This window comes from Ambystoma mexicanum, chromosome 12 (genome assembly GCF_040938575.1).
Source record: "Ambystoma mexicanum isolate Mex_15411 chromosome 12, UKY_AmexF1_1, whole genome shotgun sequence".
Classification (NCBI taxonomy): domain Eukaryota; kingdom Metazoa; phylum Chordata; class Amphibia; order Caudata; family Ambystomatidae; genus Ambystoma; species Ambystoma mexicanum.
The window spans coordinates 591,168,505-591,194,138 of NC_090936.1; the positions used below are offsets into that span (position 1 = coordinate 591,168,505).

General features: G+C 46.3%; 1 protein-coding gene across 6 annotated transcripts in view; it reads left to right on the top strand.

Moving 5' to 3' along the window:
- The window catches only part of RAD9A (RAD9 checkpoint clamp component A), a 902,871-nt gene that overhangs the window by 870,497 nt on the left and 6,740 nt on the right, over positions 1-25,634 (top strand). For all 6 annotated transcript variants that reach the window (XM_069628954.1, XM_069628955.1, XM_069628953.1 and 3 more), the window contains 2 exons: positions 14,150-14,272; positions 23,736-24,042. In XM_069628954.1, coding sequence (XP_069485055.1) covers positions 14,150-14,272; positions 23,736-24,042 — 430 coding nt within the window. The remainder of the gene's footprint in view (positions 1-14,149; positions 14,273-23,735; positions 24,043-25,634) is intronic.

Sequence of the window (25,634 nt, forward strand, 5' to 3'; positions counted from 1 at the left end):
CATGCTAGTCAAAGAGGACAAAGAAAATGTCCTCGGGTGCACGAGGAAAGGGTGCTAGATCAGCCCTAGCAGCGGCATCTGTCCCCTCAGCCGCTGCTGCAGGCGCCGCAATGCTACTCTGAGGCCTTGACCCACAAGACCCCAGCGGGAGGCAGGATCTCTCAGCATCTGAATGAATGGTGGGGCATTACATCAGATGTTTGGGCACTGGAAATAGTGGCTCAAGGTTACTGCCTTCCTTTTCAAAAGAGGCCTCATGACCATCCACTGGGCTACAACTCTGTCAAAATTCCACCTCCGCTCCTGTTGCAGGAAATGTTAACCCTGCTAGAGAAAGGTGCAATAGAACATGTACCTGTAGCGGAGAGGAACAAGGGTTGGTATTCCCCATACTTCCTCATCCCAAAGAAGGAGGGAGAATTGAGACCTATCTTGGACTTAAGAAACTTGAACTAGTTCCTCAGGAAGGACAAGTTCAAGATGTAACCCTTTCTCAGATCCTTCAGGCTCTGCAGCTCCAGGACTGGTTGCTATCATTGGATATTCAGGATGCTTACTTTCATGTGCCAATCCATCTCAAGCACAGAAAGTACCTGAGGTTTGCGATTGGCAGTTCTCGCTATCAGTTTTTAGTTCTACCATTCGGGTTGACCTCCGCCCGAGGGTTTTCGCCAAGCTGATGGCGGCAGCGAGTCTCAGGAGAGGTGCGATTCATGTCTACCCTTACCTGGACGATTGGTTAATCAGGGCATGTTCACCCGAACAGGCCCAGGAGCATCTGAGCATGACCTGCCACTTCTTACACAGACTGGGCTCATCCCTCAATTACAAGAAGTCAATTATGATACCATTCCAAAGACTGCAATTCATCGGAGCAGTCCTGGGTACTTCCTCAGGCAAAGCCTCGCCTCCCGAGTTGAGAGCTCATCACATTCTGCAGATGGTAACAAAGTTCCAGAATGCCCAGGATCTGCCGGCCTTCGATTTTCTGAGGTTGCTGGGCCTCATGGCTTCCTGCATTATTCTGGTGCCAGAGGCCAGATTGAGAATGAGATCCCTTCAGTGGGCCCTCAGGACTCAATGGTCCACATTTTCGGGGCATATGTCAGATCTTTTGCAAGTTCCGGCCAGAGTAGCTCAAGATCTGCTATGGTGGGTTTGCAAGGACAATATTCTCCAGAGAGAATCTTTTTAGCAACCATGGCCAGAGATAACAGTAGTGACGGACGCCTCACTCACAGGGTCAGGAGCTCATACCAACAATCTGACAATCAGCGGTTGTTGGTCTCCATCGGAGTCCAAACTACACATCAACCTTTTGGACCTGAGGGCAATCAGACTAGCTCTGAAGGCCTTTCTGCCCTCTGTACGGGGAAAGAATGTCCTGCTAAGGACACACAACACAGTGGTCATGTACTACGTCAACAAGAGAGGAGGTGTAGGGTCACTACGACTGTGCAGAGAGGCAATGCAGCTCTGATCCTGGGCAATACAAGAAGGAATCTCTGTCGGCAGTTCACCTAGCCAGAGAGCAGAACACGGCGGCGGACGCTCTGAGCAGGCAGAGGACAGTGTCCCACGAGTGGGAACAAGCTCAGGAAGTCCTTCAAGAGATCTTCACCCTTTGAGGAACCCCACAAGTGGATCTGTTCGCATCCAGTGTCAACAGGAAGTGCGAACTGTACTGCTCAAGGCAATTTCCTCGAAGAGAAGCTCTAGGGGATGCGTTCGTAGTGGACTGAGAATTTCCACTCCTATACACGTTTCCTCCAGTCCCTGTGATTCCTCACATAATCAGGAGCTGAGAAAGTTCAGGAAAACCATGATCCCAATTGCCCCGGATTGGGCCAGGAGGACATGGTACCCGGACCTTCTGGACATGTCCATCTGCCCTCCAATACGTCTTCCACTAAGAAAGGATCTTCTCTCGCAAGAGGAAGGTCGGGTTCTCCATCCAGAGGTCAAGACACTCAGCCTTCAGGCGTGGTTTCTGAGAGGTTGAGATAAGGACTGGGACCTCCCGAACGACGTAATGGAGATGTTGCTTTTGGCCAGAAGACCAGCAACAAAATCTTTGTACCGGTGTTGTTTGAACAAGTTCAGTAACTGGTGCAAAGATAAGAATGTGGATCCATTTCTATGTGGTACACCTATTGTACTTTCTTTCCTACTACATTTGGCCAATCGAGGCCTCCAGATTGGTACAGTAAAAGGATACTTGCTGCGCTTTCTATTTTAAGCGCTCCTCTGAAGAGGTATCTTACTTTAAAATGCCACTGATTGTTCAATTCTTAAAGGGTCTCACTAACGTGTACCCTCCAGTCCCCTTTCAAGTCCCTGTTTGGGATCTAAATTTAGTACTAACATTTTTACATGCATTCCTTTCGAATCTTTGCATTCTTGTCTGCTAAGGCTTCTCAGGCCCTCTCTTGTAAGCCTCCTCATACCATCTTTCATAAAGACAAAGTTATACATAGTCAAACCTTCATTTCTACCAAAAATAGTCTGACTTTCACTTGTCTCATAAGATCACATTGCCATCTTTCTATCCTCCCCCTCATGCAAGTAAGGAGGAAGAAAGGCTTCACAGGCTGGACCCAAAAAGGGCTCTCAGGTTTCACATTTCTAGAATGGCAAAATTTCAGTAAAGTGACCAGCTTTTCATTGGATACACTGGCCACAAATTGGGCCCAGCTGTAACGAAACAGACCTTATCCAGATGGATAATTCTAGCAATTGGAGAGTGCTACAGAATAGCGGTTAAAGAACCTCCAGATAGGCTAAGAGCTCATTCTACTAGGGGCATGGCGACTTCAAAGGCTCTTCAGAGAGGTGTCCCGGTGCAAGATATTTGTGCAGCGGCCACCTGGTCGTCAATGTACACTTTTGTGAAACACTACTGTTCCACTTTATCCCATGGGGGTCTTTTGTGCCACGGCTGTTCTACATACGGTCCATGAGTAAAATTAATTAGTACTCCCGCCTCCAAATTTTCACTGATTTGGGAGTATATCTAAGATGAGGAATACGTGGGAGGACACAATCCATTCGAAGAACAAATTACTCACCAACTTTAACGTTCTTTCAATTGGATGTTCCTCCCACGTATTCCTCGCCGACCCTCCCTGCATACCCCTCCATACGGTTTACGTATTTTACACTCCATTTTCCTTGAGAGCTTACAGACAGACTAAGGGGACGCCTTGTCAAATCATCAGTTAAGAATATCGAAAAAACGGAACTTAAGTCAACAGGCGCGGCTCCATCCATTTATACTACAGATGACGACCCTATACGGCAGCGCTCGAGGGACGTAGACGCCACGACATTGAGCACAGCGCCCTCTGGTGTGGAATGTCTTTTTCCGAAGCAGCAAAGGGACATCCAATCAAAGAAAGTTACAGTTGGTAAGTAACTTTTTCTTCTCTATCGTCAACCAAAGTACTTCCTGTGCATTAACCGGTACTACGTAATTATGTACCTTCAATTAAAAAAAACTATGGTATTTGACCAAATCTGGATAACCAAATACACCTTCGTGAACACTACGCATTAGTATGTATCTTGGGATTTTAGGTTTCTTTCTTTCTCCCCACAAGACATTTTGAATCCCTTATCAATCCTCCTCAGTAGCTTTTTCCGGAACCGCAAGGGTAATGATTGAATGACAGAGTACTTTAGGGAATAGGGACATATGGTGGCATTATTGACTTTAGCCCAAAGACCCAAGGATGATCATTCCCATTTCCTCACAACATTCACCAACACCCTGATCAATCGATGTACATTAAATTCTGCTATTCTCCTTAGATCCTGTATTAAATAAATTCCCAAATATTTCACCTCAGTATCTGACCGCTTACAGTCCCACGTTACAAAGTCTCCCTTCCTGCAACTCGCAGTGTGGAAAATCTCTTTATTATCCCAATTTATTTTGGGTTCCCTTGTAGGAGAGGCATGGTATCACAAGTATGACACTAGCACAAGAGGTACGAGTTTCAAAACCTTAAGTCAATTCTTGGGGTTTGGAAAAACTCCTACTTTGCCCTACAGCTATGATGGGAGTAGTCTCTACCATCAAATAATTGGGAAAACACCGTCCCAGTCAGTCTATAGCAAATCAAAATGGCCTTTACTAACAGAATCTAATGCCTGCCCTATCTGTTATACAAAAAGGGTGTAAAGGCTCATGTGTATGCAAAGGAAAGTCTGTGTTATAACATAAAAGATCAAGGTGGCTGAGTCAGCTCTCCTCCCCAATGTGGGCAGCATGGAGTAAGGCGGGCCCCTGTAAGCAGGATGACACACTCTGGAACAGGTCATCAAAAAAAGGCAGCTCAAAACTTGGAGCCTTCCACGCTAAATTTACTCATTCCAGTTTTCCAAAAGTTCTTTCACAGTTCAACAAAAGTTCCCGTAGGTCTCCCTCTGTCAGGGCTCGGACCTTTCAACACAAAAAGTACCTGATTCAACATCAGGTAGGTCTCCCACAGTTGGGCTCGGACCTCGCAATCACAGCACTTACAGGGGTTCCCTTCCCCAAGCTTTATACACATTAGTTAGGGGTTCCCTTCCCCTATCTTATTTCATAATCCAGATCTCCCACAGTCGGGCTCAGACCTTTCACGGATGTCAGACTTTTGAATGTGCAAGGCTTTTTCCATAGACCTCTGCAGCACCACTTCGACTTTCACTTTATCTCTCCCTTCTGGTATTTTCCCCATTGTCTCTTGGTCTTGGTAGTTTCATAAGCATTCAGCAAAGTTCAAAGAGATCTTTTCTCTTAAATCAATCACCTTTTAACTTGCCCTTTCGACAGGGTTAATCTTGACCATTGAACATTTCAAAGGTCGTTCACTTTGTTGCTTTTTAACAAGACATTACACATTTTGCAGAGACTTTTGAGTGGGCTACTCCCTTTCGCCAGACCGGTCTGCTACTCTATATCACTGACTTTACGGTTATCGAGGTCTTTAAACTTCACTACTGATTTTCTTTCTTTCACGTCTCATCAGCACATGCGCAAGCTTCAATTGTAAGATACACTGTTGCGGCTTCAATCTTCCCTTGACACAAACCAGCCTTTCATGTCTTTCTCTAACTCACTGGTTGTGCACATTACTTTCTTTTGTCTGTGGCTTTGTTTTGCAAGTCAAGGTTTGTACCACTGGCTTGGCCTCGCCTCCCCAACTCTGCCGTTCACCCGGGAGTGTCGCTGGCATCCTTGAAACACTATACATGCTTCTTCTTGTCTGGGAGTTAGCTTTCTCCGCGTATCCTTCACAGTTTCCCGGAGGCAACAACCTTCTACAGGGTCTCTCTATCCCTCGCTCTAGTCCCTCAATCGATCGTCCTGCTCCAGTGGGTTCAGATGTATGGGATTAAGGTCAAGGGCCTGACTTTGCCTGACCTGATTAATGGGACATGTCCAATGACATATGTAAGGGTTAGCCTCTTTACTCTGTCATCCTCTTTCTTGGCCCAGTGTTTGTGTAGAAAGGGGGAGGGGAAGTTGGGACGTTGGAGAACCCTAAAAAATAGGATGGGGTCTAGGCACAGGAAAGGGGAATACTGTGCCTCACCATCTGTTGTTTCACCCCTCCCCCCCCCCACTCCCCAGAGATACCTCACCCAGGGGATCCTCCAGCATTGGTCCACCGCCAGTGTCTGGATCCAAAGGTGATGGCCGTGCTCTGACCACCTGAGATCGATCCCTGGGGACTAGCAAGAGAGAGACCCTTTGGTTTCTCACAACCGAGAGTCTGCCTGCTTTTTCAAAGGCATTCTTCAGAGCCACACCTCCCCCTTTTGGATTAGAAAGGATGATTGCCATATCATCTGCAGGTGATAGCACTTTAATCTCTTTATCGCCAAATCTAAGACTTCCAATTTCCTGATCCCACCGAATGTAAGCCGCCAACGGATCCAGTGCAATATTTAATATAAAGGGAGACAAAGGACAACTCTGTCTCGTGCCTTGCATAAGTGGGAAAGAATCGTATATCTAATTTTTCATCCAGATCTTTGCCGTTACTGCATAATGTAAACATCTCACTGCATTCAGGAAACAGTGCCAAACCCCATTCTTGGACTTGTCGCCAACTAACAAATGTTCCCATACCCATTCGCAAGTCCACTAATGCATGATCCGAAATCTCTTGTTCCCTAATATCTACACAAGCAACCTTATCAATAAGTTTGTCAGATACCAGTATATGATCGATCCTTGATAACGAATCATGCACAGTTGAATAAAATGTGAACTCTCTCACTGACAAATGCATAACTCTCCATATATCCACCATATCAAATCTCTGTATAAAAAGATCAAATGCTTTACTCACCCCTAGACTTGTAAATCTGCACAATGTCGTACGATCCATTTTGTGTTCCATACCACAATTAAAATCTCCTCCCAAATTGATATTCTCCCCCTGCATATCGTGCAATAACCATTTGACATGGACCGTAGACATATCCTAGAGTGGAGACCTTACCGCCATGAAACACATCTGCAATAACCATTTGACCTTCACCGTCCATAGCTACCTTTTCAATATTCACATTTATGCCCCTTCTAAATAATATACAAACACCTCTTGATTTTGAACAATAGCATTTAGATAACTCTTGACTATCTGGAGTTGGTCGGGAAGACTTTAGCTTCATCAAGTGAGTTTGCTGTAAAATAAAATACCACGTCTGCCCTTGCCCTCCATATCCTTGCCATCACTTTCTTCCTCTTCCATGGGCAATTCAATCCTTTTACAATCCATATTTCAAAAGACAAATCACCCATTTTTCATCTAACTAAGCATCTGCTACATTTCACCCACGTACACATAAGGATAATAGCAGTGATTCAAGAAGACTCTTCTCCGAATCAACAGAACAATAGAGATTAAATTAAAAGAACTGCAGGTATGCTTCAAGGCCTAATCCTAAAATCTGGGTCATCACCAACACACCACATACATCATGCCACATACAAACACAACAGTACAAAACAAATAAAATGAACAACGAAACTCTAACAGCATAACAGTACAGCTAAATCGAGACTGAATGTAAGCAATATATTGAACAAAATACATCTCATTCCAAACAATTTTTCCCCAGTCACCTGTGCCCATTTAAGAATTAATCTATCAAACTCCCCCCTTCCCCGAATACATCACTAAAATAGTCCCCCTTGTATTAATACCAGCTATCATCTAACCATCCAAAATTTAAATGTAAACATCACCACAACCAGTGTGCATAGTTATCAAAACATTGCCAGTAAACATAATGTTAGTATCTTTTAAAATTCATGTTTCTAAACATTGCGCAAAACATTATCACATCAGCCAGAGTAAAATAAAACATGCATGACCCCCATCAAAATATCTAAGTAAATGATATAATTTTGCATACCTGTTTCATCTGTTAACTAGATATCTGGCCTCTCGTGTGGCAGGAGCAGCACCAACAGTTTGTTTTGTCCATATTAATTGTATCTCTTGACCCCCATATCAGTATATAGCTTCATATATGTAGTGATGTATCTTTGAAAACAGCCAACAAGTATCACAATATCGATGCCGCAAAAGAACCCTTCCCATTATCATTGTAGCATAGAATTAAGTGAACAATCTTTCCAATTCCTTCCCATCGCACTTTTCATACACAATATATTGCTGCTATGAGACATGTTGTGATTGCGCTGTGAAAGGTGTCTGTAGTATCAGCAGGAATCGCCATTGAATGTTTATCACTTTCAAATCACCCACAATCCTGTTTTTAAATTTGGAAATACTCATATACAACTATAGCATTCTCTGCGTTGCACCACTAACCATAATGGCTCATAATGAACGTTGTTAATGTCGTTGTCAACTGAAGGCAGAAGACAATGGAGCACTGTAGATCACTGCCAATAACACTGTATTCACCATGCTATACATCATGACATTTACTTTGATCAGTCTTCGTTGTATCACATAGCCTGATACTTCATAAAAACATTGTGCATTTAATGGCAACTGCAGAATATTGAAGCAGTTTAAATATAATGGTCTTGTGCCATTAGCTGCAACACCATCAGCCAAAGGTGGTTAGAAACAGATGCGAGTCATAGCCTACGAAAAAAAACCTCATTTCATTCAATTCCCAGGTTTTCAGCATAATAAACGTCTGGCAAATATGCATCTAAGACAAGTCACCTGTTAGCAGTCACTACTGAGACCAGAGCGCCAGATGTTCGCCTCACAGGGTATGTGTGTGTCAAATTCTGCAATCCCAGCAGTAACAGATTCTCGATCGGCACCCTCCGCAGCTCCAAGAACACACAGTAGGAAGGAATGGTCGAGCAATGAAAGAAGCAGCAGGGCAAGCAGAGGCTGAAAACACCAAGACAACGGAAGAGGCTTCAGCGTTTCATTAGCATTCTTCTTCCTTCCGTTTCTCACTTCCCCATGACGCTCCATAGCGCGATGTCACAACGCTGCAGGGAGTTTTCCTCATGTACGATCTTTCTACCAGCTTGCGACGATGACGAGCAAGTAAACGAAAACAAACTTGAAAATCATTTTAACTTTCAAAATGCTGTCAGACTCATGGAGATATTATTTAATTTTTTAAAGTAAGAAAGCATTTTTCTTTTCTGTAACATCTAACTCATGACTCATTTGCAACCCAGAGTAATGTTATTCCAAAGAAGGCAAAAGCAAACCAAAGTAAATAAATAAAGTATCTTAAGGTTATCTCTTCATCTCTTCGTCTTTCCTGTAATCACCCCTCTGTGTGTGGCTGTTGATTCCTCCATAGGCTCTTGGTCCAAATCTATTAAAAAGGCCTCTGCACCACAGTGATCAGTAAATGAGTGAACTTGACCATCCAGGAGCACTATAAAAATTGCAGGATGCACTATATAATACTTTAAGTTCTTGCTTTTTCTTTAGCAACAATGAAAGCTCTCCTTTTCTCCAGGACATCTCTATTAAGGTCACCAAAAATCATTATTTTATGCCCTGCCCCAGGCAAGATCTTCCTGTCCATGTGCCTTCTTTATAATCCATTTATTTTATGGGAATTCTCAGAAATGTCACAATGAAATGTCTTGGCCTCTGTCCAAGTGCAGGTTTTGGACCTAGAGATCTAAGGAGGCTCTCCATTTCCCAGGGGCATTTCAGTAATTTAACCAAGTTTTTCACCAAAAAGTCCATTGGGCAACCCTTTTCAATATATTCTGGAAATCCAGCGATGTGAATATTGTTTGTTCTGGAGAAATGTTCCTGCTCTGAGACTTTAAGAGATCATTTCTCATTTTGAATTTGTAAATCTCTAATTTGCTCAGTCAGCCTCTGTGTGTCTTCATCCACTGAGTTTAGATGACCCTCTACAGAGTCAATTTTGTTTAGATAGTTCAACATATTTCTCCTCTGAAGCATACAGTTTTGTTTTGATCTCTGCAATGTCATATGTCACCATGGTCAAAGGGACCAGCAGTTTGTCTTCCATCCTTTCATTCTCTTTGTCATCTTCACCCTTCTGTCTTTTAGCTGGTTTAGATGTTTAAGAAAGGCTGGGGTCAGACATTATGAATATAGAAGGTGAGTACAGGGCACAAGAGCACAACCTTCAAGCTGCCATCTTTGGGGCTGCTGGTTCTAGAATCTGCCAAGATTCCTACAAAGAAGAGCAACCCACTGACTACCTGAGGAAGACTTCTGGAGCTGACCAGCATCCGCTCTAGTGGTTGGCCTGGTGAAGCACTGATCCTCTACCTGGTCTCCGAAGACCCTCATCTGTGCTTCAGCCCTTGGGGTGGTGGGACCAACTACTCTCGACGTCTGCTCGAGGTTGCATGTCCCTGGATCGCTCGGCAGACCGGCCAGCTCCATCCTGGGCTACATCACGACAGTATTAAGTCCAAGAACTTTGGTCGCTAGCGTGTGCCATAAGTCGCCTTTTCTTGAAATGTCAGCGTCCTAGCATCAAAGGAGGCTGAACTGGAGCTGCATCTTTGACTGTACATGAAGGATCGCCCGTCACCGCCTGCAAGTGGTGACCGTTGCTGGAACCTGCCTTCCTCCATCCTGTGAAGTGTCCTGAAGTTGTCTGCACCGTGACAGTCTACATTTTTTATTTGTTTTGGTTGTGCTTCTTGAAGTTGTAAATGACCGGAAGCAGCACTAATACCTGCAACTCCTGGACACCCCCACCGGATTAAAAGAACAGAAGATCGTGTCCCGGGCGATTCCTGGACGATGAACAGCATAACCTGGGAAAATAGAGTCAGGGGTGTAAGCAAACAACTGTTCCTGTGCTCCATAGGTTATCATTGGGTGCAAAGCCCATTGGCCTCCAACTCCCTCATTGCTTCCTGTTGGTTGCTGAACCTGTATCAAGTATCCTACCCCTGAACTAGCTTTGGGGCTAGGGTAGAGAGGAGTACTTACCTGTCTTTGGACAAATACTTATTTAACTATGAAATAATTTGGAACTGCTTTAAAATCACCACCACAAGCCCATTGAATCCTTCTGAGATTATCTTACCTGGAGAAACCTGTACTGGAACCTGTGACTTTTGGACAACAGGCCCCATACATCTTAGGGCTGAACTTCATAATTAAAAGTAAACTGGGATTTTATTGGTTGTATTCATTTTATCTGTATCTGATTGATTTACCTGGTTAAATATTGATTGATGCATTGTAAGTAAACATATTGGTGAATGTATTGTGACAAATCCCTAGTTGTCGTCACTTCTCCCCTAGGGGGAGCCCTTTCCCAGGGGGCCAGGGAGGGGAGGCCATGGATCGTTACACATTGAAAAAATTTGAATTTCTGACCCAGCTGCCTTTCCCACTTAAGAAGAAAGCGATTTTTTTGCAATTTATATCTCCTTTGGCGTGAGGTGAATCTGCATTGCGTTTCACTGTGCTATTCATTATACTTTCTTTGAACCATTTAGAGTATTTTTATATTTTTGGTGTTTAACTCTTGCTAGCAAGTGACCACTTTTCAGACCTCGAACATTTCTTATTCAGTTTTGTGCTTATTTTGAACAATTATAAAAATCCTATTTTTCCACTTTTGAACGTCATTGGATGATTGTTTACATATAGCATGTTGGTGTTCTATCCTTAGAATGCCTAATGTTGGAGGTATGGGCTTTGGATATCGGAGCTATTCTCCAGGTTGCAGTAATACTACAGGTTTATGTCTCAGAAAGCAGAGTTATTACTCAGGTTGCATACATCTTATAGGACCAGGTTTCAGACCCTGTTTATTTGATAAAACCCTTTTATGATCCAGCAGAGATGCATATAGTTGTTGGTTTCAGTGCTCTAAATAGGGTTTTGAGGGTTTAGAACTATTCCTTATGTTCTGCTTGAAAGTAAGTTCAAGGTTGAAAGTATGTTCAAGTAGTTTTTTAAGAGTGCAATTTCCTTCTGTCCTATTGCTTTGCATTCAGATCTGCAGGCCAGCCTGACCATGCAATAGTTGTCCAAGGAGGGGTTGGTTGTGTGGTGATCTACTCTGTAGTTACCGATAAACCATTGATTCTTCAGCCCTGATTGTCTGATGTTATGCTTAGTTATGATTTGGCATTTATAACACGCCTATACACAAGTGTTTCAAGGCGCGACGAGGCAAGGGAGGGGGATTAGAGGGAAGACAAACAATGATCCTACTAGGCCAGGTGTCATTCAGATTGTGCAAGTGCATAGGAAGGGGGAAGGGGAGAGTGCGAGGGGAAGAGGGAGGGGACAGTGCAGTAAAAGGATAATAGAATAAATAACAATAAGTAAAGTACGGCCAGCAGCTGGCAAGTGCCAGGGTAACTGCAGGCATCAAGTGCTGGTAAAGGGACTGCAGGAATACAGAAAAAAACAGTCCCCAAGTGCGGGGTGGCAAGGAAGGCAGTGCAGGTGTGCAACTGGCGGGGGTGGGGACCTGGGCCCGAGATCAGAGGGTGGCCTGGTAGCCAGTACAAGTTACTTGAGTGCCCGAGCAAGAAATCTTCAACATGTTTGCATATATGTAATCTGTCATAACCTAGCACACCTAAGCAAAAATGTAGCTATTTGGGAGAATGAATTGCAGACCTCCATCTCTGACTCCTAGTGGAACATCTCGACCATTGTCCACAAGATAAGCCCAAACCTCTACATATTCATACAGATAACGTTGCTCAAAACCTACAAGGGACCTGAAAACCAAAATACACCTGCAGACTCCAGTAATTGCTGGCAATATGGAACGCATGTCATAGACTTGGTCCTACATGTTGATAGCTAGAACAACATCCTGGAGTGGTGGTACAAAATAGTCGATCGATTTAGCCTTAACATGGGTCTGGAAACAAAACCACCTAACACAGCAATTATAATTAATAATAACCTTTCCAGATAGAATGTTTCTAAGGACACAAGTAAATGTAGATTTTTCATTGCTTTAATGTCTGCCAAAAGTGTTCCACTCAGATGAAGGAATTTACAACCCAAATGTTTGCAGCCATTTAGAAAATACATCAAACTCCATTGTAGTTGTTTTGTGGAGAGCTTCATGGCTGCTTCTAAGCGCACGTCTACACTGTGGACCCTGTCTAGCCCTATCTAGCCAGTCTAGCCAGAAGCATAAGCGCCCTGTTGATTAGTTCATTACAATGTCTGATAGGACAATGGCACATTTTTTCTGTAGTTCAAGGAGGAGCAACCCGCTGAGCGTTCCCAGATTTGTGAGGCTCAGTCCCACAGCTGGCAATGTATTACTACAAGTTTAGTCAGCTGTGGGCAAAAGCTATGCTTTCCAGTCCTGACTGAAAGAAACTAGGAAAACTTTGGCAAAGGACAATTGCAAGTGAAGGCTAAAAGGAGCAGTCTACTAGCCGTCTAGGATTTTTTCTATGTCTAACCTATGCTAACCATCACTCGTCTCTCCACGTCTATCAAATACAACATTCATGTTCATTTGATTTACTACATCGATCTGTTGCCATGAACCAACCAAATTTTTTTTCATTTCCAAAGTTTATTTGGTTTGCGGAGACTAATGTAATTCCAACCCAAAAACATGTTCTATGTTCATCAAAGATTAACTACATCTCCAATCATTAAATGCTTCATTCATGTCTACAAGGTTGGCAGGTAACCCCATCTCAATGCTAACCCCACTAACTTTACTATGTCTATCAAACGCAACTACCATCTTGTTTAATTCTCCTGCAGTACCCGCTGACCATTATAGCTGCTGAGGTAACAGAATAATTCAATTTAGCAATTGTGCTCTCGTTTTATTTTCATTTTTTTTTTAACAACCTCCACACTGCTTTCCTTTAAACGTTGCGGCTGGGCAAGCATGGTCATGTCAAAATACAGCCCTAAGATTTGGCAACTCGTGTACTTTGAATTGGTCTCTTAACAATGGCTTCTTGCAGATCTTGATTCCCCACCCCCTCCCCCCCATCTGTTGCATTTTGGCGACACAGAAACATTTTTGGTCTTCCTTGCAAAGCGCTCTCATACCCACCACTGCTTTCCTCTTTATAGCGTAGCAACATCATGTTTATGGCAAGATGCTGATTTTATTCGCAACTGCAGTTTTTCTTTGACATTTTTATTAATTTTCAAATTGTTGCATCACGCCAGAACAATCTGTGCACCTTTTTCTTTTGTTTAGCAGCTTGGCTGCTTGTGTACACTTGTTTCATTCTCCTTTTCAAAAGACATGCCTGCCAGAGACTAAAGCATGAAACACCTGTAGTCTAAATCTATTTTGTACTAACGTGACTGGATCAAAATCAAATGACTGCCAAATTGTATTATTTCAAATAATGTTTCTACTGAAGCTTCTTTCAGTGCATTTTCCATGCCTAACTATTATTTTTGTTTAAAGAATTAACATAACACTTCTTAGGAAATGGGATATCTTGTCAACCTTTTGTAAAGAGGCAAAGGACTACTTTAAAACTCCTATATTAATCAACTTGTTATGAAGACTGACCTAGAAATTGCCCCTGTATTCAAAGGTCAAGGATTAGATGGATGTCGACAGTGGGATTCCCCCAAGTGCAGTGTGCTGCTTCTCTTAAAAACCCTGCTGCACATGGAAGAACTGGTTTCTTTTGCAAAGCTAATTATATTGTGGATTTTTCATCTAGGCCTGCAGTGTTCAGTCTGGAGGACTCTGTGTTGGAGGTGAACTTCGTTCTGGCTACACTAGAGACGGATGCTGTTGGCTCCCAGAATCCTTTGAGAGGATCAGAGGCCAAGGTGGATCACAGGTACACATGCTTTAGGATGAGTTCCCCCTTAACATACTCGCACCTGTTTCAGCTAAACATATTTCCTCTTAGACCTTCTTGCTCCAGTTTTAATGATATCTATCATATTTAGAGTGTATGTGTGTATAGGTACACTCTTGTACATTGTGCATCTATATTATATTCACATACTTTGCATAGCCCACCATGTCGTTTTTGGACTGGAGTTTTGCACCTTGTTTACTAAAACCTTAATAACAGTGTTGTCGATAAGAGGAGGATCAGTAATGGGATCCATCATTTATTTCATGCGCACACTACCCATATTTCCCCTTCTAGTCAAAGCCCTCCTCCATCTGTTTTGGTTCACGGAGTGAAAATAAAGACATCAAACCTTTGAACATAGTTATCAGTATTTTTTGGATTGACAGTGCTAAAAATGGGTTGTATAAATAATAAATAGAATGCATTTTGATGATTTTGACCCCCAATGGTTTTCAGTGTCTTGGATTCAAGGAAAAGATGCCTTTTAAACTATCCTTATTAAGAGGATGGTCGTGTTCTCCATCCAGACGTCAAGACACTCAACCTTCACGCATGGTTTCTGAGAGGCTGAGATATAAGGATTGGGACCTCCCGGATGATGTAATGGAGATTTTGCTTTCGGCCAGAAGGCCAGCAACAAAATCCTTGTACCGGTGTCGTTGGAACAAGTTCATTAACTGGTGCAAGAATAAGAATGTGGATTCATTTTTATGTAATACTCCTACAGTACTTTCTTTCCTTTTACACTTGGCCAATTTGGGGCTCCAAATTGGTACAATAAAAGGATATTTAGCAGCGCCATCTATTTTTCTCTGGTACTCCCTCCTCCAAATTTTTACTGCTTTGGGAGCCTATCTAAGATGAGGAATATGTGGGAGGACACAATCCATTCGAAGAACAACTTACTTACCAACTGTAACGTTCTTTCGACTGGATGTACAGTTTACACCAGTTGCACTCAAACTTCCTTAAGAGCGGAAGGACTTTGAAAGCCTGATCAACTGATGTGACCACTAACACTGTAAAAACAGAACTGAGCTAAAGGGCGCAGCTCAAGCCCTTTATACTGCGGATGACGTCGACGTTCGATGCGGCCCTCGAGGGACTATGACTCTGCGGCTTCGAGCACAGCGGCCTCTGGTGAACATCGTTTCGAGGGGATTGGGTCCTCCGACGTATTCCATATCTATGACATGTAATCACCACAGCTGTGCTGCTTCGGAAACTTTTTTCTGCGTCCTGCGTCGATGACGTCGATGCGCCGTCGTCGTGGACCTTGTCCGACGTCATCCGATGTGATAAGTAGGACGCACGACGCTCGTAGCCTCAGTTCCGTTTTTTTTCTGCAAACGTGTTGCTTCATGATTCTCGGTTACGCCTCGACTCCTTGGAGTTCTGTTCTTCTCGGTTCTTCGAACCTGTTCGTTTGTGAGAAAATCCTTCATGTAAAGATGTCTTCTACTTCGTCTTCGACCCCGCGTCCGGGCTTCAAGAAGTGCGGGGAGTGTGGGTCCAAGATGTCGGTGACGGACTCGCACGACGCCTGCCTCTGGTGCCTCGGGGAGGCCCACGACACGGATGACTATCGACTGCCAGTCGCTCACGTCCAAGGCCTTACGGGAATGTAAGAAGTTGTTGTCGGTAGGTCGGGTGTCCAAGCCCCTGAAGTGGAAGTCTGCGGGGCTTTCGATGGATGATTCGAGAGGTGACTCTCCGCGTCATCGTCGGAAGTCTCGTGGGTCTCCTTCTATGAGTCGGTCTCGCCATTCCTCGGCCTCTTCGAGGCATTCTCGGAAGCGCCGACAGCGGTCGTCTTCCAGGTCCTCTTCTGAGGACTCTGCCCGGCACGTCGCTTACCTCACCAGCCGTGTGACGCCGGAGGAATGGGCTTCCTTCGGGAAGAAAATGCTGGCGATTCTTGAGTCGCAGGGTACTAAGCCGTCCGCGCCCCCGAGTGGGGTCGGCCGTGAGAGGTTGAGAGACACCACTCGCAAGAGTGGTCGGCACGAGCCACGGGAGAGGTCCCGTTCGGACAAGGACTCGTTCTCGACGTACCCGTTCCAGGTCCCGGTCCTCGACGCGTTCGAGACCGTGTGCACCTGTGATGTCTTCGAGGAAGACATCGACGCCTGAGGCGTCGAGGGCGTTGACGGGCTTTCTCGAGGCTCCGAGGAAGTCATCGAAGCCGTCGACGCTCAGGTCGTCGAAGGACACGCTCGGAGCTCCGAGGACTGTGTCGACGCCATCGATGCTGGCGGCGCTGCATCTGACGTTGACGCCGATTTACTCGACGCCGGCGCCGAATCACTCGACGCCTTTCGAGGCCGGTGTGTCGGAGGTACCCCGTTGCACGGGGGAACCCCCTAGGAAGGCTCTGGTTAAGAGCAAGCACTCTCGGGTGCCTTCTTTTCGACACCTGGAATATATTTCGGAGGTGGATGAGGATACTGATGGCCTGGTTCCTAGTCAGGTTCCAGATGAAATGGTCTCGGGCCATGGTCAGTTTGACGATTTGAGGCAGTCACTGCATGATGCCAGTGGACTGGACACCTCTCTGGAGGTTGAGTTTTGTAGGCCTGAGCCTGGCTCTCATGCCGATTCCTCGTACCGGCGCCTTATGGCTAGGGATTCCAAGTACTTGTGATGGTCTGCTCCCCCAGGGGAGTTTGTGCAGGATGATCTCACGGACATCCTTGATGTTGGTCCCCCAACTGACCCGGTACTGCCGTTTCATATGGCTCTACAGAGAAGGGTGGCGGCGGCTTGGACTGCTCCGGAGAGTCTCCCGGCGGTGGGCAGGTCCTTGTCGCGAAAATACCGTCCAGCCAGTAGCGACCCCTGCTACTTGACCAGGCACCCCACTCCGGAGAGTTTGGTGGTGCAGGCGGCCACGGCCCCGGCAAAGCAGGCGTCGTACCCTACAAACCCTCCTGAGAGGGACGACAAACGTTTTGATGGCTGGGCGAAGAAAGTGTTTTCTTCTGGTGGTATGGCGCTTCAGGCGGCCAACTACATTTGTGCCTTGTCCCATTTCACACACACTCTGTGGAACTGTGTTGCGTTAGCGGCTGAACATATTCCCGAAGGGGACGAATGGGATGGTTTCCTTGCTATGGTCCAGGATGGTAAGGATGCCATGTGTGAGTTCTTTCAGTCGGGTTTGGACATGGCTGAATGCGTCAGCAGGTCCATGGCGGCAAGCACCGTGATACGCAGGTTTGCGTGGTTGCAGAAGTCAGGGTTTCCTCCTGATGTGCAGTCCCGGCTCCTCAACATGCCCTTTGAGGGTGAACACCTTTTTGGCAGCAAGGCTGGCGAGAGCCTTGAGAGGTTGCAGACCTCCAAAGCTGCAGCAAAGTCGTTGGGCGCTGCAGTTCGCCAACCTCCGCCTTTTCGTCCTAGGGGACAGCAATGGAGGGATGGTTCCTTTTGCTATTACTCGTCCTTCAGTAAAGCGAGAGGAGCTGGCAGTCAAAGAGGCCAGCGCAGGGGTACCAGAGGTGGATGACGGGGTACCCGTGGTGCCAAGGCTGCTCGGGCAGTTGCCTCTTTGCCCTCGGGTAACGCCGCAGCCGCTACCACTCAGTCATGAGGCCATGTCCCATGGTTCGCCGGTTGGGGGGAAGGCTGGCGCAGCATCTTGTAGAGTGACGTGCCATTACTTCAGATGTGTGGGTTCTGGAGATCATAACCCACGGCTACTGTCTTCCCTTTCGGCAGAGGCCTCACGACAATCCACCGGGGAACCTCTCTTTGCAGAGTCCGGATCCGCTCCTTGCGCAGGAAATTCAAGCCCTGCTGGAGAAAGGCGCCATAGAACTGGTGCCTGTAGCGGAGAGGAACAAGGGATGGTATTCCCCTTATTTTTTGATTTCGAAGAAAGACGGGGGATTGAGACCCATCATGGACTTGCGCGGTTTGAACAAACTCCTCAGGAAGGACAAGTTCAAGATGGTTACTCTCTCTCAAGTCCTCCAGGCCCTTCAGCTTCAGGACTGGTTGGTGTCTCGACCTCAAGGATGCTTACTTCCATGTGCCGATCCATCCCAAGCACAAGAAGTACCTGAGGTTCGCGGTTGGCGACTCGCACTTTCAGTTTCGGGTCCTTCCGTTCGGATTGACCTCGGCCCGAGGGTTTTCACCAAGCTCATGGTGGTGGTGGCAGCTCTTCTCAGGCAAGGGGGGATTCACGTCTACCCCTACCTGGACGATTGGTTGATCAGGGGGAGCTCTCCCGAGCAAGTCCTGGATCATCTGTCTGTCACCTGCCACTCCCTTCACAGGCTGGGCTTCTCCCTCAATTTAAAGAAATCCCATTTGACGCCAACACAGCGGCTCCAGTACATCGGAGCAGTGCTTGACACTTCCCTGGGGCAGTGTTTTCCTCCCCAGGTGAGGGCTCTTCACATTCAGCCGATGGTGCACAAGTTTCAGCATGCCCAGACGCTCCCAGCGTTCGAGTTCTTGAGGTTGCTCAGCCTCATGGCATCCTGCATTCTTCTGGTGCCAGAGGCTCGCCTACGGATGAGATCTTTGCAGTGGGCACTCAAGATGCAATGGTTGCAGGCCTCCGGCAGGATGTCGGACCAGGTTCAGGTGCCGCCCTCGGTCGCCCAGGACCTTCTGTGGTGGCCCGTCGAAGGCAACTTGATGAAGGGGGCTCCATTTTGGCTTCCCTGGCCGGAGGTGACAATTGTGACGGATGCATCCCTCACGGGATGGGGAGCTCATGCCAACGAGCTGACAGTCTGCGGTCGTTGGTCTCTGTCGGAGTCCAGACTCCATATCAATCTGTTGGAGCTGAGGGCCGTCGGGCTAGCCCTGAAGGCTTTTCTGCCGACTGTGCGAGGAAAGAATGTCCTGATCCTGACGGACAACACAGTGGCCATGCACTACCTCAACAAAAAGGGGGGGGCAGGGTCACTTCCTCTGTGCAGGGTCACTTCCTCTGTGCAGGGAGGCGATGCAGCTCGAGTTCTGGGCCATCCAGCAGGAAGTTTCAATCTCGGCAGTTCATCTGGCCGGAGACGTAAACGTGACGGCGGCCGCTCTGAGCAGGCAGAGCACGATCTCTCACGAGTGGGAGTTTGCTCAGGAGATTCTCCTGGAGATCTTCACCCTTTGGGGGACCCCTCAAGTGGATCTCTTCGCCTCCAGTGTCAACCGGAAGTGTGAGAGGTTCTGCTCGCAGGAATTTCCTCCAAAAGGAGCCTTAGGAGACGCGTTCGTGGTGGAGTGGTCGTTCCCGCTGCTGTACGCGTTTCCTCCAGTCCCCGTCATCCCGCAAGTGCTGCAGAGGTTACGGAAGTTCGGTTCCTGGATGATCCTCATTGCTCCGGCGTGGGCTCGGAGGACGTGGTACCCGTACCTTCTCGACTTGTCCATCTGCCCTCCACGTCGTCTTCCCTACCGAGACGATCTGCTCTCACGGGAGGGGGTTAGGTTCTCCATCCAGAGGTCAGATCCCTCAACCTTCACGCTTGGCTTCTGAAAGGTTGAGGTATAAGGATTGGGACCTCCCTGAAGACGTGATGGAGGTGTTGCTCTCGGCCCGACGGCCAGCAACAAAGTCTCTGTACCGTTGGCGTAAGTTCTGCGACTGGTGCAGAGTTCATAATGTGGATCCTTTTGCATGTGACATCCCCATGGTTCTGTCCTTTTTACTTTCTTTGGCCCACAGGGGCTTGCAAGTGGGTACCATTAAAGGTTACCTGGCGGCGCTGTCCATCTTTAAGCGCTCGTCTAAAGAGTGTTTCTACTTTAAAATCCCTTTTGATTTCACAGTTTCTGAAAGGGCTCACTAATGTGTTCCCTCCGTCACCTTTCCTGGTGCCCGGTTGGGATTTAAACCTTGTTCTTAAGTTTCTTATGGGTGCTCCGTTTGAGCCTTTGCACTCTTGCCTCTTGCCCTGGCTGTTAACTCTGAAAACTGTGTTTTTGGTTGCGGTTACTTCCGCTCGCAGAGTGAGTGAGTTACAGGCACTTTCAGTTAAGCCACCCTTCACTGTATTTCACAATGACAGGGTTGTCCTTAGAATTCGTCCTTCTTTTCTTCCGAAGGTGGTTTTGGAATTTCATTTGGCCCAGAAGGTTGTTCTTCCGGCATTCTATCCTCCTCCGCATCCTGGTAAGGAAGAGGAGAGGCTCCATAGGCTTGATCCTAGGAGAGCTTTAAGCTTTTATGTTTCACACATGACCCGGGTCAGAGTGGACAATCAACTCTTTATTGGTTACGCTGGAAAGCGTTTGGGACAGGCTGTGACGAAACAAACTTTGTCTCGCTGGATTATTTTGGCCATCTCAGAGTGTTACCGCTTGGCGGGTAAGGACCCGCCGGCTGGCTTGCGGGCCCATACTACCAGGGGTATGGCTGCATCTACTGCCCTGCAGAGGGGTGTTCCTATTCGCAACATCTGTGATGCAGCCACCAGGGCTTCAGTACATACATTTGTACGTCACTATTCCCTCGATTGCATCCGAGGACAGGATCTGGCCTTTGGCAAGGCGGTCGTTTGCTCTGCTATTTGATTGGCAATTCTAAATTTTCCCTCCTCCTTGCTCTGGTACTGCTTTGGGAGTCTGTCATAGATATGGAATACGTCGGAGGACCCAATCCCCTCGAAGAACAAGTTACTTTCTTACCTGGTAACGTTCTTTCGATGGGATGGTCCGACGACGTATTCCATAACGCTCCCTCCCTGCCTTCCCCGCTGCAGAATTCGATTGCAGCTTACGTTCCGCAAGGCTTTGTGTCTGACTGACAGTTGACTAATGTCACACGTTCTGGGGGAAAAAACTACAACTGAGGCTACAGGCGTCGTGCGTCCTACTTATCACGTCGGAGGAGGTCCTCGACGACAGCGCATCGATGTCATCGACGCAGGACGCAGACGCCGAAAAAAGTTTCTGAAGCACCACAGCTGTGGTGATTACATGTCATAGATATGGAATACGTCGTCGGACCATCCCATCGAAAGAACGTTACCAGGTAAGAAAGTAACTTGTTCTTTCCGAAGCAGCAAACCTTGGAGACAAGATATCCAAGATGAGGAATACGTGGGAGGAACATCCAGTCGAAAGAACGTAATGGAGATTTTGCTTTCAGCCAGAAGGCCAGCAACAAAATCCTTGTACCCGTGTCGTTGGAACAAGTTCAGTAACTGGGTCAAGGATAAGAATGTGGATCCATTTTTATGTAATACTCCTACAGTACTTTCTTTCCTTTTACACTTGGCCAATTTGGGGCTCCAAGTTGGTACAATAAAAGGATATTTAGCAGCGCTATCTATTTTTAAGTGCTCCTCTGAAAAGGTTTCTTATTTTAAAATGCCCTTAGTTACGCAGTTTCTAAAAGGACTAACAAATGTGTACCCTCCAATACCTTTTCAGGTACCCATCTGGGATTTGAATTTAGTTTGAAAATTTCTCATGTGTGCCCCCTTTGAGCCTTTAGAGACTTGCCCGTTAAGTAAGGCTCCTCACTTTGAAAACAATTTTGCTAGTGGCTATAACATCAGCCCGCAGGGTGAGTGAGTAGCAGGTGCTCTTGTAAGCCTCCTCGCACCATTTTCCATAAGAACAAGGTCATTCTAAAGGTCAAACCATCCTTCTTACCTAAAATAGTCTGATTTCCACCTGTCACATAAAATTACCTTACCCTCTTTTTACCCTCCTCCACACGCATGTAAAGAGGAGGAGCGATTGCACAGACTGGACCCAAAAAGGGCTCCCAGTTTCTATATTTCTAGACTATCGAATTTTCGACAAAGTGACCAACTGTTTGTTGGATATACTGGACACAAATTGGGCCTTGGATTGTCTAAACAAACTCTATCCAGATGGATAATTCTGGTAATTTCGGAGTGCTACAAACTGGCTGGGAAGGAGCTTCCAGATGGACTTGGGGCTCATTCAACCAGGGACATGGCAACTTTCACTGCTCTTCAGAGGGGTGTTCCAGTGCCGGATATTTGTGCGGCGGCCACCTGGTCGTCAATGCACACTTTCGTAAAACATTACTGCTTGGACTCTACATTTTATCAAGGAGGCCTCTTTGCAAAAGCCATCCTTCATTCAGTCCATGACTGAAATCTCTGGTACTCCCTCCTCTAAATTTTTACTGCTTTGGGAGCCTATCTAAGATGAGGAATACGTGGGAGGACACAATCCATTCGAAGAACAACTTAGTTATCAACGGTAACGTTCTTTCGACTGGATGTACAGTTTACACAAGTTGCACTCAAACTTCCTTAAGAGCTGAAGGACTTTGAAAGACTGATCAACTGATGCGATCATTAACACTGTAAAAACAGAACTGAGCTAAAGGGCGCGGCTCAAGCCCTTTATACTGCGGATGACGTCCACGCGGCCCTTTGGGGACTACGACTCTGCAGCTTCGAGCACAGAGCCCTCTGGTGACATTTTTTTTCCGAAGCAGCAAAGCTGGGAGACAAGATATCTAAGATGAGGAATACGTGGGAGGAATATACAGTCGAAAGAACGTTACCATTGGTAAGTAACTTGTTCTTCCTGTTGGCCGTAAAATATGACTCCCCATTCCCATTTGAGTCCCATTGAACTCAATGGTAATGGGGAGGACGATGCCCCAGCACCATTCATGAATGGTGGCGGTGCATCCGTCAAGGTCTGCGAGCGGGTGCCGTTCCGCACACCAGGTCAGACCTGGCGGCCTGAACGGCACCCACCTGCAGAACTCGTAGTTTGCCGGTCCGGAAACAGTACCGGCAAGCTTACCAGTACCGTTGTTTCCAGACCGGCAAACGCATAATGAGGCCAATAATCTCTTCTCTACTGTTCCCAGCGCAGGCGACGGAGAAGGAAGCGAAAAGTAAGTTGGGGGTGGGGAAAACAAATTGAGTAGAAAATGGTGGTGGGGAGGGGAGATGAGGACGCAGGTATCACTTAACTTAAACCCGGCAGGAGAAGATGGCGGCCTCCCGCTCTGAGACGGCTCAGAGCATGGGGCTTTGCATTGTGTCAAATCACCCCCATTCTGAGCTTGCTCATTGGCTGGGAGGACTAAGCCACGCCCCTGTGACGTTTTTGTAACTATAGACCTATTTTTGTTTTGTTTTTAAATGTCCATAGGTGAAAATAAACAATCGGAGTAGGTTGTCGAATGGTAAGAGCATTGTGGGAAGCATGAATCCTGTTCTTGTTCTCCCCCACGGCCGGCACCTAAATTTAAGCTGGAAAAATACTACTACAGTAAGTAACATTTTCCATATATTGGTACAGCGCAGTGTTTGTTTATCCTTTAATATAGGACATATTGTTGGACCATGTGCAGGTGTGTGAGGGCTGGGTCCCATAAGTGAAACGGCATCTCTGTTGGAAGTACTCCCAGGGTGGGGCTGGTGCCCATTATTTTAGCACTTTCTGTGGACTGACTTTGCTCTCTTTCTCTCTCTCTCTCTAGGTCATCGCACCAAAGCCAGTCTGCTGCAGTTTCTGATGACTTCCTAAATGACGACATAGACTCTTACATGATCGCCATGGAGACTACAATGGCAGAAGAGGCTGCCGCACAGGTTCTGCCACCGCCTCGCAGCCCCACTTTCCCCTTAAAAGACTCTGTTCGGCTTGGAGACACTGGCAGCTCCTCATTACACATAGAAACGCCACAGAGGAAAGAGCTGTCAATGCTGCATCTAGCGACGGACAGTGAGGGAGAGGATGAAGGGGAGGAAGACGAAGAAGTTCCTGGGACACCTCCCAATAAAAAGGTAATATAGTCCCTACCCATGTGTTGATAATTTAAGGTGAATGTGGGGTTTGAAAAAGCCCCACCCTGTGATTAATGTTAAATCAGGGAGGTGGATTACGTGGTAGAAACGGGCAGTTGCAAGGATATATGCTGTCTTTGCAGAAGTGACATTTGCTGCCCTCCTTCTTGTCTTTGGGTCAGTTTAGTTGATTGTAGGGCCAATCTGGTGCAGTGGGCAGTTCATTTTTGCTTCCATCAAGGAGTATTTTTTTTAATGTATCTTTGCTTAGAGAGAATTTATGAACATTTTTCATGGCCAACATTATTTCCATCATTGTTTTGCTTTTTAAGCCTTTTTCTTCCGATACAGTCACATACTGAATCCATCAGTGCCAGACAAGGACTCTCGGCTATATAGGAGTACAACACTTTTTTCTAGTTAGTTCACCTTTTTGGGTCCATGAAAACCTAACCCTGCCAATGAACTCTGTAAGGAACCCATGGGTGCAACAGTAAAGACAGCCACAAGTCATCACAGTTCAAGGGTGTTTATTAAACTGTATATGCGGGTTTGAAAAACGTCTAAGCTAAACCTAAATCTAAGATGGGAGCAAGCTACGACCATCAAATATTAAGGCAGTCCTAGTGGCGTCTTGACAAATAAAAGGGCCTATACTAAGAAAAACCTATTGGCAATCCTTGCAACTAAATACAAGAGTGTGGTATAGGATTCAAAAGAAAGAAGTGTTCACAAATGATAAGTCAGGATGTGGTAGCCGGGAGTCTCCCTTCCCCACGTTTTGAGCACGGGACAAGGCGGGACTCCTGAGTACAGCACGCGCTCGAGCTTTCCCAGCATGAGACGATAGTTCAGCTTCTCCGACCTTTGTTGGTTAAGTCTCTTTTCTATAAAAAGTCTCTGGCCTCTGAGAACCTGATGTGATCCAAAATAATAAACAAAAGTTCCTTCCTGCTTGTACGTTGGGTGATGCCTTTTCACCCCTCCATCCCCCTCTTCCGGGCTCAGATCCACAAACAGTTCCTTTCTACAAAAATCATAACCAAAAGTTCTTTTCTGATTGCACTTGGATGATGATTTTTCACCCCTGGGTCCCCCTCTTCTGGGCTCAGACGCCCTCGAATATCAACTTCCCTCCGTCTGGTTCACTCTGGCTTGTATTTAAAAGATCTCTTGCGTTGCATTCATACCTCGGTGGAGTGATGGTTTTTCACCCCTGGATACCCCTCTTCTGGGCCCAGACCCTTCTCGAATGTTACCCTCCACCCCTCTGGTTCTCTATGGCTTTCCTCAAATCAACTTCACTTATGGCATTCACAAATCTCAATGTCTTTTTAAACAGTTCACTGTGGACATCCCTCTGTCAGGTTCACCTTTATCAACACTGTTCATCAGGACTTTAGGCTTCGCCCCTTTCCATCAGCAACCTTCTGTTGGGTTCACTCTTGCTAACCACATAATTTCTTCTACTTTCTTACGATGTGGGATACACTTCCCTTAGCTTTACATTCTTCTGCCGGTCAAAGACTTTCGCATGTGCAGAGGATTTTGCTAGACCACTTTGACCCCTTTCTCGCCCCATCCCCAAGGCC